The following is a 14,662-nucleotide window of genomic DNA, read 5'->3' on the forward strand; positions in this document are numbered from 1 at the left end:
GGGACTGATACACAAAACTGTGTGCCCAAATATCTTTACATCTCCACCTAGATTCAGGGAATAGTGTGTCATATTTAATGTGAGTTATTTGTGCTGGAGTATATTCAAGTGAAGTCTTGAGACTCAGATGTAATTTGAATAAGAAGCAGGAACGATGCTGCAAAATATCATCATATCATGTTTCACTGAGGTGTGATTCTCACCGAAATGCATAATGTGAAATTCCAACAAATGCGTAACTTGTTTTTTAAATTATTGAAATATGTTTTTTTCACACTGCACTATCAAATTTAGGTGCCAAGTGGTAACATCACGAATGAACGTAGACAAGTGAGATCATGCAGTATTCTGGACATGATGGAATATTTGCACCTCTATCTGAGCAAACAGCAACTTGTCAGCTTCACAACAACTGACACAGTGTTACAGAAATCTGCTATTCCTGGCCCAGAAATGTACTTGTTAATACTCACAACAATTAAACAGCTTTGCACTCAGCTGCGCCCTTAGCAGAGAACATGTGGGGTGTCAGAGCTGAGAAAGTCACATGCCAGGCTGGCGAACATACTTATACTTGTAATCTATTCTCTATGGGTGGACCTTCAAATAACAAACTTTTGTTCAATTCAGATTCAAGGTAAATAACAAGATGACCTAGACCTTAATCAGTATGCATCATGTTGTGCATATTTAAAACTTATCCAATATTCAGCAGACCACCCTGCCTGGTTTCTCTCAGTTTAATAATGTGTATATTTCTGAAGGAGCCTTCGAGTTACATGAAAATGTCTTTTTAAAATCCTTAAAAAACCTCCATAAGTAGAATGTTAAGCTTTGTTAAGCTCTCAAAATTCCCAGGCCATGAATACACTTAGTTCCATCATAATGGTTTCCATATTATTATGTTTACCTGCCACTGAGGCACGCTTGGGGGATCAGCTTAAGGTCTCAGTACTGAAGTGAAGTACCTCAGTGACTCTGGACTCTAACCTGTCTTCATGAATACATTTCAAACCAACCCAGACAAAACAACCAAGCCAAACAAACCCCATGTACAATGAGAACATTTTTTTTTTCTTTCATGTCTAGAAAATCTGCATATGTATTATATATATATTTATATATGTGTGTATATGTGTGTATACACACACACGCACACACACACACACACACACACACACACACACACACACACATATTTTCATGGTGGTCATACACAGAGTTGCATAATGAAATGATAGATCGGGATAACATATATACAGTGATATAGGCTATAAGCATCTATACATACAGAAACATGTATACACCCAGGAAATACGTTTGCACTGTATTTTTTAGAATTTTGCATTTGATGTACATCAAGATTCTAATGATCAACTTTGACTGCGTGTGAGCACCAAGCATCCATGCTCAAAACTCAGAGTCCACCTCTCCTTGTACCACTTTAGACCTGCGCTCTCTCGGCTCGGAAACAAGGTCGGCGCATTGAGTGCCACAGCTTGACCCAGGATGTTGTGGTAGAGACAGGTCTCTGGAATGGTTTCTGATTTCCTATTGTTTGGCCAGCCTGAATCCAATTTTGTCCATTTCATTTTCCTGCTACAGGACATTAGCCAGGAGCTGCCTTAAATCTAAGCTGGTTAACGTGGCTCTTATCAGAACTATCTTCCTCTACTCCTTCTTGGCATTGGTCAAACGATGCTATGGGCAGTGATTGTCTCAAAGTCTGCTGCACTTAATCCAAAATCTGCACTTTCTTCTCCAGTGCTGATAAAGCTATTTCTGCCGGCTATAGGCTAGGCTATATATCTTTCAGCCCAAAAAATTGGTAGTTTAAAAATACAAAAATGAAGCAAAATTTGAAGGAGCTACCCGCTGCAGCATCTACATGCACCACCGTTGATGTGAAACGTTCTTGTTATTATTATTTAAGTAAATACAAAAGTTTTGAAAAGCTGATCCAATTTTTAGCCCCCACACAGTGAAAGGATTTGGATTCAGAAGAGCCATATCATTTCATTTCTTGTGTTACACCTTTTCTGCTATCTGGTCCTGTCAAACACCTGTTAATATAGGTGCCATATGGCCATTTAGGTTCTCATATACAAGACTTGTAGCTAAATAATTAAATACTTTTTTTTAACTCTTATTGTGGTGCATTAATATTTTTAACACAAAATGTGGCATAAAGCACAAACTAACCATCATCTACATGTTTTTTATTTCTTCTTTTCTATCCTGTAGTCTCTGTGTATGCACTGTATCACAGACAATCTGTGGCCAAGGGATAAAGTCCAGATAAAACTCGAGTTTATTTATATATTTTTACACAAATAAGAGAGTCAGGCCACAGTGCTGTTCATCTTGGTGAGAGGAGGTCGCCCTGAAGTCAGATGTTTAATATCAAGGGTTATCTGTGTGTCTATGTGTGTGCCTGTGCGTGTGCGATGTGCAGTCTGTGATAATGAAATGCTGCATGTGGCAAAGAGGCATCTAGATTGAAAACAGGGCTGTTTTTCATCAGGATAATGTTTCGCTGAGCACACCTACTCGTCATTCTGTTTAGAGACACAAAAACATGACGACTGTGCCTCATCAAAAAGACACATTGTGTATCATTACCAGGAAACACCCATGCCTTCTGTTTTGTGAATCACTGGAAAAAAAAAATCTATTTTCAGGAACATGGTTTACCCATTACAAAAACTGACACTGTGCAATCCCGTAACAAAAAAAAAACCCTGTGCTGAGAAACACAACCACCACCAACATTCTACCATTATGGTCACTCAAGAAAAGGCTTTGTGCTTTAGCTGACCTATTTATTTCTTATTTAAGTTTCTTATGTAATGTTGCTCTTTTTCATGCACACACATCAGTAAAATCTTTGGAGCAGTGGGAGCAACAGAAGCCTGCCATGATGCAAGGTCTTGCATTTATAAAGCTTTACTATTCTAAAAGCTACCACTGTGAACCCTGAGGCAATGGAAAATGTCAAAAATATGATTAAAAAAACCCATAAAATTACGTTTCTTTTCTACTATTTTTATCACAGAAAGAAGCTACAGCTAAGAGGGCACTGTTCTGCTCTGTGTATAACATACGATGATAAGATGCTAAGAGACCTTTTATGTTTAGCAAGTGACCTGTACTCAGGAGTCTGACATTCCCATCATCTCAGCTTGTGACCTGGCCAGCCGGCTGCAGCATAAGGGAGCACTGAGGCAGGGTGTTAAAAGGCTCGGCGGGGGTTCAGGATCAGTTGCTCTGTTTTGAGTCTCAAAAGGACGACAGCTTGTTGGATGCCATCAGACCTCTCCCTGAAAATCTGGGTCTAATATCTACAGTATTTTCAAGATTAAAAGGAAATGGGCCTGATTGTTTGTGGAGCCAAAGCAGGATGATTGAAAGTCTGCGCTTAGCTTCCATGGCCAACGTTGAAGATCACAAACTAAGCCCGAAATCATGGCGCCATCATGGACTCCGACCTAAATCTTGATAGCCACATTAAGATCATTATTAAATAAGCCTAATGATCACCTCAAGAACATTTCAACAATTAAAGGACTTAATTGACAACTAACATTTCAATGTATTCGCTATTGTAATGGTATCTTCATGGGTCTCTGTGAAAGGTTGATCAGATCTTTACACCAAAATTAAGGTGTGTATTGACTGCGTATTGACTCCTTTCACATTGCCAGTTGTTGAGTTTGATTTTTTTCTTTTCTGTTGTGCCTCCTTGGATGTCACAAACTCGCTGGAAAACAAGGAACAGTACAAAGCAGTTCAGAGGCCAGTGGCAATGTTACAGTAGTTACTTTACTTCTGTAACATTGTCAAGGGCTGTAAATTAGAATTAAATTGTCCACCCAGGTGTTTCCATCACTACCTATTGTAGCTGGAGCTGATATATGCTTTTGACTACTGCAGAGTCATTTGACTTTGGAAGGAATGCCGATTGTACCCTTTTCTGATGACAAAAGATTTTTTGGTCCATTGTGAAAGGGTAATCAGACTGCTGCTGCTAGAGCCCTAACTGAAACCAGCAAAGTGGATCACATCACTCTAGTTCTCAGATCGTTAGTGTGGCTTCCTGTTTGTGAAAGAATTTTGCAGCTCTGTTATGAACCGTCCAGACCTCTTAGATCGTCTGGAACAGGTCTGCTTACGCTCCCCTGAGACAAAACTAAACACAGAGTAGCAGCTATTAGTTTTTATGCCCCACATATATGAAACAAACTCCCAAACTTTTGTCAAATGAAGGCAAGAGACTTTTGTGTTTGCCAGCCCCTTTTTTTAAATCGAATTTGTGCGTATCTTCCACTACACTGTAGCTGCACTGGAATATTTACTCTCCTGTGTAACTTATCCCCTTCTTTTTTAACTTTATTTATTCTTATTTAATCTTTTTATTTTACCCTATTGTCTGTTTTAATATAGATTTATGTTTGTTTTATATCTTTCTTGATGCCTTTGTGTCTTATATAAAGCAATTTGAATTTCTTTGTTGCTGAAAGGTGACTTCTTCCCTTTTGCATTCCCTTCCCATTACTGTTTTGAAACTTATAATATTATCAATATTCCCCCCTGCAGATCCCCCAAGTGAGCTACGCCTCCACAGCTCCAGAGCTCAGTGACAACACCCGCTACGACTTCTTCTCACGCGTGGTACCGCCAGACACCTACCAGGCCCAGGCCATGGTGGACATTGTAAAGGCCATGCGCTGGAACTACGTCTCCACAGTGGCTTCCGAGGGCAACTACGGAGAGAGCGGCGTCGATGCTTTCATCCAGAAGTCTCGGGAGGATGGTGAGTACACTTGGCCTCATATATCATTTCTGCCTGTCTTGCACCAGGCGTGGGAAGATATTATTCCCAGCGAACTTTCTGTACACGCGAAAAATCGGTGAAGCTTGCAGACATGCAAGTAAAAATCAATTAGTAAGGTCATATGTTAGATTTGATCCTGGGACATGCAAACAGCTAAAGGTCGATTACAAACTTTAACATGTATCATCCCAGTACAGCCTGAAACGAGCACAGGATTTCTGTTTGTTATAAATAAACATTTGCTTAAGATGTGAATGGCTTTAAAGCATGATGATATACAAAGATTCACTGCAGCCTTCCTCAACTTTTCTCATAAACTAATCCCTGTTTTGACACAATACTGCTGTATAATCTACAGTGCTATTTAAAATTGTATTAATTTATCTTTTATGTAAATGGTTAAGCCACATTGTCGGTAAACAAAAAAGCCTTTTTAGGACACACAATAAAAGAAAGAATGACATCCCCCACAATAAATCACAATTACACAGAAATGTCATATCATCAATAAGTGGATTGAAAGAAAATTGATTGGCAACTCTTATGACATGATTGATTATTTCAGTCATTTTTTAACCAAAATGTCAATCGTTTGCCAATTTTACCTACTTAAATGTGAGAATTTGCTGTTTTTCTTTGTCATTTACGATAGTAAACGAAAGGTCTTTGGATTTTGGACTGTTGGTTTGACAAAAGAAGCAATTTGATGTATGCACTTTGGGATTGCATCTTTTCTCAATGTTTTGACATTTTATCGACTAAAGTGTTAATCAGTTTAATTGTTAAAATAATCAGCGGGTTAATCGATATTTAAAATTATTGCAGCTCTAAACATTACTTCACAGTATTCACAGCAGTAAACACTATCTGATGCTTACTGTAAATTTCTACATGGCAACGAAATAGACCAAAGCATCCAAACAAACAGTCCAGGCCAAAACTACGCACGCAAAGTCAGGGCTTGACACTTGCTCTACACTCATTATTAGTGGCACTACAGATAAAAAGTTCAATTCACTTTTGCCTCTAATCAACATACTTTTGGAATTCATGTTAATTATTAACAGCTAACTTGTGAATTCATGGCCATGACCGGCTAAAAATGAGAAGCTGCTACCTGAATGTGTTGTACACCACTCTGTGCTAGGCAAGAAAGAGGAGAGAAAACAGAACAGCTCAACAAATATATCCGTCTTGCCAGTCTAGGTGTCAGAGCTCAGAGTCCGTTGCACCTGTGCCCCAAAATAACGCTTCACATTTTCACACTCACACTGACTTTCGCTCACAAGTGCAGTGAAATGCTCGCACTATCGAGCCCTGACAGTGTGAGTGAAACACGAGCAGTTACGAGGTTGTTGTCACAGTTGATAACTGAAAGCTTTCCTGTTCTGTCAGAGTCGGATAACAACTGAAAAATTCTGATTATTTTTTTGTGTCGAGTGTAGCAGGGTGTTTTTGAACTTACTGTTTTGGGTCTCTGGCTCAAACAAGAACTATATATTTTAGTGCCATGGTGCTCATCACCAAAACCACCAAAACAAACTGCAGGCAGTCTTTTTCCAAAGCACAGAGCTCAGACAGGCAAACTAATGTTACCTCCCCAGAAACTGCAGAAGGCCGAGTGAAACTAGTGTTTGTGTAACCAAGCTGAGCATCTAGCAGATGTTTTCTGAGGAGAGGGAGAAGATTGACTCCAACGGGATGCTCATATTTCTCTGTATCTGTTGAATGTGTAAGTAGGTAGGATAACATGACAGGCTGACAGCATGTTAGAGTTTGTTGTGGAGTTCTTTTTGACAACAACATTATGACCTTAAAATGGCAGCCTTAAAATGCCTTAAAATGGCAGCTTCAGAATCATTTTGATGGTACAGTGTCTTGTAATAGGAGGAATGGTAGCTCTGTTTCAGCCACTCCGCCCCCATCACTTCTGAAGTGTGTAACTTCAGTAAGAGGGTAGGATAACAGCGTTAAATACATGTTTACTTCAACATACAAGTTTTCAACACATAACATGTTATGACGTAAGTTTTGTTTGTAGTTAGCACCTACGTTGCGACTGACAAATTGTTACAGACCTGGGATTTGCATTTACAAACAGTGGTGGTTGCACTCAGAAACTGTGGGGGGCGCCACATCGCACAAATTGCTAATTTATACATAGTGTTGATTTAATACCTGAAATAATGAGTACAAATATTTTTTGTGCTACATTTGTGCTATTTTCAAAATGTAATTTAGGTTTCAGCATTAGAACTTTGAGTACACTTCAAAGTTATTAATTTCAGTAAAACACAAGACCAACCACAAGATCTGACCAGCCCGTCCTAGTCAAGAGAAATTGATTGTATAGATTGTGTGAAATCAGTTTATTACCACCCATTCTTTACGTTTCTTTTAGGCAGTGACCCATTGACTGCTGTAATTATTACGGCCGCAAAGGAGGAAGTCAGGTGAAGTAGTATAAAGAGCAACAAAGTCAGATAGGAAGCAGGTCAGGGACAGATAATTGGGTAATTGCATTAGGTGCTGTTATACATTTCTTTGATTTGAGTCCCACACATCATGGCATGCTCATTTTGCTGCACATTTTTGAGATGTGCCCTCATGTTGCTAGTGGTGGAACGGTAAACTAACCGCTTACACAGCTTGCATTGTCTAAGGACCAAAGTCCGAAGTAGTCCGCCAAGTTGCAAAGCAGCCGCTGATGTGTGTCGCGTTTGGTTCATAAGCATGCGCAACTTCTTTTTCTCATTAACTAATGAGGCAAAGCGTGTACACTCCAGGGCAGCATATGGCAGTACTGAGCTGGATGCCCACCACCAGTAAACAAGAAGAAGAAGCAAAGCGGTGTAGCAGTTAGTAATAGAGTATCTTTGGGTCAGTTGTGGAGAAGTTTGTGGGCATGGTGAGTGGAAAAGAGTCGGAGCTAGAAGTTGCACCAGCAGTGCTATATGGGTCTGCTGTATGGGACCACTTTGCATTTAGAGTGACCTATGATGACGGCGGTAAGAAAGTTGTAGACAAAAGTGTGACAGTGTGCAAGCATTGTGCAACATGTGTTGTTTTATCACGGTAATCCCCGCACTTTATGAAGAGACCCGACAAGGAATTGGAGTTGTCTGACAGACATGTAGTGCTTACCAGTGACCTCCAGGGCTACTCAAAGTTGCCTGACTGTGACTGCCCATTACATTACATTAGTGACCGTGAATAACTATTTGTTCTTGGCATTTGTTAAAGATAACTTTCTTTGCCAAATAAAATAAATGAAAAGTATGTTGGAACTAGCAATGTCTCCTTTCTTGCAGTGCCAGAATCTTACCTACTTTTAACCTAAGACTGTCACAATGATGTATCAAATGTCAAACTGCCTCATTCTTTCAGTTATAACCTGACTATACAAGACATAATTGATTTTCCTAATGATCAATGTATACCGCTGTAGTACACTGCAACAGTCATGTTGTTTTGGGAATGGTGATCAAGTTTTGGGAGTGACAGATCTCGGTCTGTTAGAAAATCAACTCAGGAGCTAAATGTATAGGCTCTATCAGCATTTTGTGGTGGAGAGAGAAAATGATGCTGAGTTTAATGAACAGAATTTCTCCCACATTAGAGGTATTAACATTTTTTCATCACCCTCTTTTTGCGTTTACCTTTTTTCAAAAAATTACTCGACTGAATGAGTTCCCAAGGAGTGTTGTGGTTGGCTAAGTACGAGATTAAAGGATAAGACTTAAAGGTGCCCCAGTCATGTCTCTGGTTTGCACTGTGCGTGGACAGAATGAGACGAGCTTGGCTGTGGTTGCTCATTAATTATGTCTGTCACTCTCTGATCACTTAATCGGTTGGGCAGACATCAGGCATAGCTTAGGGATGGAAAAAAACTGATGCTGGGTCAAACATGCTCAGGATTTTATCAAGGCAGAAAAATCAGGTAATGCATGTCTCGTAAAATAGTTTACAAGGATAGACAGATCGCATCTGATAAGTGAAATACATAACCCAAACTGAGGTGCAATTTTTTGATAGTGTCACATGTGGGAATGTGAGAAAACAATAAAAACACAGTCAGTAACTTACAGTGTCATCCATACTGCACCGCTGCATGATTTAGACTCAAGGACAACCTAGAGGTCACGTTCATTGTAATCAAAGACAACGGTAGAACTATGCAGGGTAAATTTCTGTCATTTTAAATAACTTTTTGTCCTGTTTCCAAATCGTGGAACTCATTTGCTGTACAGAATTATTATATGCGCATCACTTACAGACATAAGGCTTGTGGAAACCAACAGTAATGAAGAAATGATATTTGAACACATTCCAAGCCACAAATATATTTGAATACATTCAGCATGGAACTTCTCTGTGGAGAGTTTGGTCTGGAATATTCTTAGTTTGCAGAAAAGACTTTGAATAAATCCTTGCCCTGTATCTGCAAAGATATATTGAGCCCATTGCAATGTGAAGAGCCTTTTTATACTTTCAGTCATACAAAATCTGTATCTTTTATTAACATGATAGAGAAACATGATATGAATATTAACAACAACAATAACTTCCTCACTATATTCCTTGTTAATCATTAGTTAACTAATTAATATCTCTTTTGTTGGGTTAGTCCAAATATACAAAATTTGATGTATTTATCTCCAATAGATTTAGATACACTTATGTCCAGACAGCAGGCAAATTAGGCAAATCTTATTTCTATTTATCAGATCTGAAAAATAAAGTGTCATTACTATTATTTGTTAGTGATCAGATCGGTTAACTGGATACAGAAGTCACCTAATATCTACATAGGTTGCTATGGTACCGCCATAGCCGCCAGTAATGCTGGTTGCTATGGCGTGATCAATTGTCTTGCTCTCCAAGTGAACACTAGTCAAGTCACAGTGATTGTCCACATTCTGTTGTTCTCTGTGTTGTCTTCCAGACCACTCTGCTAGTAGCAGCCTGGATTCTGCATAGCGACTCTGATGTACTTCCATCTTTCTGGATTTGATGTCACCATTGTGTGTCGTGCTGGACAAAAATTTGTGATTTACTAAAATTGAAATCAGGCTGACTGAGACTTCCTAAAATCAATCCGGATATGTTCTGGTTATGCAATAAGCTGGGCTGGTAGTGTGAACATAGCTAAAACTGTGACAACATAGCTTTAGTTGATTAATCAGTCACCAAACAATCAGTCAACATGAAATATCAGCTTATGTTTTGACACTGGTTTGTCTTTTTTAAATCCAAAAAAAAGATTTCCCTGTTTTGACATTTATTTATTTTTAAAGGATTAATTGATTTTAATGTGAATGTGTGATGGTAAACTGAATATCATCAGGTTTTGGCGTGTTGTATGGATGAAGTTTTGTTGGACTCGAAGGAAATTTTGCACATTAGGCGCTTTATCTTACGATTTATGAAGTGATTAATCATGATAATGTCTGTCAGATCCGATGACAATAATTGTTTGTTGCAGGTGTAACCTGTGGTACCTTGCACTCTATTGGCGGTTGTTTTGTTCTTTGTAGTGACTGATTACACCAACCCTTTGCCTTTCTACTTTTATCCACGTATAAAAAATTTGCCAGGCCTTTGTCATAGTTTTCATTGTTTAGTTCATTCCAGGTCAGTTCCAGCTCTGACTGGATACACATCTCCCCAACCAAGACTATCAAATCAAAGTAATTGGCTCTGAAAAAGCAACCAATATTAGTTATTAGATATTTTCCTGCCAAGTGATTATATCAGTTTGATCTCTTAATTGAAATGTTCTCCATGGCGCACTCAAACAGTATTAAACCAGCAAATCTCTTGACAGTGGAAAGATTTTATATTGATATATATTGCAAATACACTGCCATGAATTAACTGCTGCACTTGTGCACTTACTTTGCCAGATAGCATTGTTTTGAGCTAAATGTACCAAGAAAATAAGCGGAAAAGGCACATTTTCTGAGTCAGATCCCACAGCAACAACCCTGGCAGCCCAGCAGCCTCCTGCTTGGAGTTATACCAACACAGCTTTCCCCCTTAAGAGAGCCCACAAATATAACTCAGTACAATGCTGATAAAAAGCAGTTGATACAAGGTAAATATGAATTCCAGGTGGATTTTTATTTATTTATTTGTTTATTTTATCTCTTTTTGTGTGTCTCTTTGTTGGCATACAGTATCCTAAAGCTGGGAATTGGTGTCCTTAAGTTTTCCTCTTTGTGGGGTACTTGAGGTGAGCAGCTTCTCATATCCCATGTACTGACCCAGGATGTGATCCGTCTTACAGGGAGAGACACTGTACAAGAGATGGACGATACACAAAGATAGAAAAAGAAATGATTTTGCTTTGGAAAACCACTCGAGGAAACATCAGATGTGCGAGAATGTGTATGTCGTCCTTGAACTGCTTACATAGACAATGTCCCAATAGCACTCCAATAGTTTTTCATATGGCAATGTGCATCTTGCAATAATATTTAAATAGGAGGTAAGATAATGAGCTATAGAATAAACACTAAGTGTATTTTGACAATAGTTTGGTAAGAACACCTTAAATGATGTATTCCCAGCTGATATGGACACAAGGTGCTTTATTTCCTTAATTTCAGGGGCCTGTTTTCTGGATCACAAACAGTTTCTGAAATGGAAAGCTCATAATGGTCATCTGGAGTGTACTTCGTGGTCTCTTACTGCTTACTATTTTGGTATTTATAAATATGAGTCTCTTTTTGAAAGCAGCCTTTAAGAAACGAACAGGACACAGAGAGGCCAGTCAAGTGTGGGCAGAAGAAGCCCAGAGAGGCCCATCCTTGACTGCAGACAGCCCTTCTCTCTGCAGAGATGTTGATTACTGTGGAGCATGCCCCAATAGATGTCATTAATCAAGTTAATGAAACACAATGTCAATAAGAACCCTAACAAGATTCCCTTGCAAACCAATGGCCTGCCTGACATCAACATGAGAAACCCTGCTAATGGAGTAACTGCTGTCCCTGCTTGACGAGGAGGATTACAAGCATTAGCCACAGAGTTGGGATGAATAAGCGCATGTGGGGAATGTAAAATGAAGATGAAGAAGAGAAGGAGAAATAAAACAACTCTGCATTGCTCCTGGGTGATTTATTTGGAGATGCAGAGAACAGACAATATTAGACTGAGTTGAGGTTATGCCTGGTAGGAGAAAATAAAATATGAACTGTGATAGAAGAAAGTAGAGCCTAATTAAACTGTATTATTGGATTCATACAAACATAGATCTTTTGATTTCATCAGAAGTTCTTTCTTTGAATAATTTATCTTAAGAACAAGGCGATAGTCAAAATTCTTTCTTGAAATGAAAAAAAAAAAAAACCCCATGAATAGACCCCAACCAGCAAAGTGGTAATCCATCTCTGAATACCCTCTACATCCCTGAACTTTATGTTGCTTTCAGCTCAAAGCCCTTTCATTGTTACTGATGACGTAAAGCTTCAAAAGCAGATTGGAAAATGTATCATTGTACTTTTCAAAAAGCCTTTCTCTTTAAAAAAAAAAAATAAAACAGCCTGGCACTGCAATTTTTAGCGAATATCACTCAAACAGGAATAGAGAGCTGCTGGGATGACTTATTTTTGTGGGCTAAGTTAGCATCAACCCTGGTTCCCTCGATGAAAAGCCTACCGGGTTTTTACATTCTATTCTGGATCGTTGCCCAAAATAAGCTATGTGGCAAACACAAGTTTATGATACTTACACATTTTGTTCAGCAAGATAATCGTCACAAGTCAACACCCATTTTTTGAATGCAACATAAAGGCTAATGCTGGGCTATAAACAAACTATACCCAGATCACATGACGTCAGGGTCAACACCACTAAGCTTCCTGCTCCGCTATACTTTACACATTTTACTATGAATTAATCTATCTACAAGTTCCAAAGTTAGAATAGTATGCAACATAAGTCTGCACGTAAAGACGCACTAGTGAGTTGCTGAGTCTCTGAGTTTGGCGTAAGGACATTTAATATCTTTAACAATCTCTGTTGTCTCATTTGGCCAGTTGTTAGTAACTGCCTTTAATGCATTATTATTTGTGGGGAAATTACTGACATATTTTATATTATAGAACTAAATGTGAAAATCTCTTGAAGGATAAATTCACCCAAAAAATGTACAGTAATAATTAAGTCATTTTTTACTTACCTTGATGTCAATGAAAAGTCAGGTGAGGTTTTGCAGTCACAGCAAAACAACAACAACAACAAAAAACAAGCATAAAATGGCTTCATGCGGCTTGTGCAGTGTACTTTAAGTCTCCAGAAACCCAGAGATCCCTGGGATTGATTTGAAGAGATGTACTACACTCTCAATGGGCAGTCAGGCTTGTGCACCCATTTCACAAACAGTGTGTGCTTTTTAGCTAAGCACCTACAGTGAAGAATATGGCTTGAAAAAAATATGAAAATAAAGTCCTTCTGGATCAGTTTTGTTTTTCCAGGGCCTCTGGAGATGCAGACTACACTGGACAAGCTGTATTGGCCCATTTTTGCTGGGATTCTCCAAAAATGTTTTGTGGACTATCTAATTCATCCAACTCCATACACCCATCAGCATAACAAAGAGTAGATAGTGACTACATTTTGGGATGTATCCTTTAAGCTTGTGTGAACCACAGATTGTATTTCAGGCATTTAATGAAACCCCATTGACTTTCACATGGGGGGAACCAGAAGTACAAAAATGTGAAATTATTTGTGGATTTTGCAACTCATTCCTTTATAATTACTGAATTTGTTGGGGACTATTTTCTGCTGTGGATCGATACATATTTGGTTCACTGGTATTTATTGCAGCAAGATGATGTGGTTCTAATAGTGTATGGACGATATTGGAGCTCTGTAATACACAGCTTTATCAAGTTTAAACAGGAGATAGTTGAATCCGTGTACCCTTCGTTCTTTGGTTTTTCCGTTTCAAAACCAAATTAAAATAATTTATAAGAAAACATTATTTTGTTTTAAAACCAGAACGGAAAAACGGGAAAACAGAATAACACAAAATCACAAATTTTGTAGCTGTTATTCTGTTTTAAAACAAAAAGGGGAAAGGGAAAACAGAAAAACAACGGATTTAAATGGCCGCACTTGAGCCTTATGCCGATCTAATCTGCAAACTTTTTGAGAGTGGGAAGACACATTCAGAGATAAGAGATGTCCTGCAGCGCGAAGGTGCCTTCCTAATGAGCATTAGGAGGTTTTGCATGGAGCACAACCTTCGCCGTAGAAGTACTGTTTCAGACGCCGATCTGGAAACGGCTGTGATTACTTCTAAACAGGGTAGGCTATGTGTGTATGTAGCCTATACTGATATAATATTGATTGACATTCTGCTCCGGAACATTAGCTCGTCCGGTCCGCCCCAGTCTCAGGAGAGAGAGAAGGAGAGACGGAGCAGCTCCAACATTTTAAGTGCAGGATGGGAGGGAAAAACAAAAAATCGGAAAAAAGATTAAAAACAACAAAAATCACGAAAATTCCCCCCATGTCGAAATGCAAGTGGTTGGACTAAAACACAAACAAATCATCCTTCTGGCGACTTTTTTTTTGTCAAAAGCGACTACCGACAAATCTAGCGACTTTTACTGGTGTTATTGGAGACTTTTTTGGTGTTTGGAGACTCTGACTTGAAAGCACGTATCACTCTGCAGTTACTGTGCTCAACGAGCAGCGGGTGCTGCCGTGAGTCCCTCCCCCGTCCAAAAGCACTCACAGGCGGTCAGTCTCTCAGTAGCCTCGCGCAGCAGTCCAGCCTGCAGTCAGAGCAGAGAGGAGACACACAGCACTCCG

General features: G+C 39.0%; 1 protein-coding gene across 2 annotated transcripts in view; it reads left to right on the top strand.

The window, feature by feature from the left end:
* Nucleotides 1-14,662, top strand: part of LOC115583949 (metabotropic glutamate receptor 4-like) — a 217,676-nt gene that overhangs the window by 108,929 nt on the left and 94,085 nt on the right. For both annotated transcript variants that reach the window (XM_030421234.1, XM_030421235.1), the window contains exon 3: nucleotides 4,597-4,813. In XM_030421234.1, coding sequence (XP_030277094.1) covers nucleotides 4,597-4,813 — 217 coding nt within the window. The remainder of the gene's footprint in view (nucleotides 1-4,596; nucleotides 4,814-14,662) is intronic.

This window comes from Sparus aurata, chromosome 6 (genome assembly GCF_900880675.1).
Source record: "Sparus aurata chromosome 6, fSpaAur1.1, whole genome shotgun sequence".
NCBI classification, from domain to species: domain Eukaryota; kingdom Metazoa; phylum Chordata; class Actinopteri; order Spariformes; family Sparidae; genus Sparus; species Sparus aurata.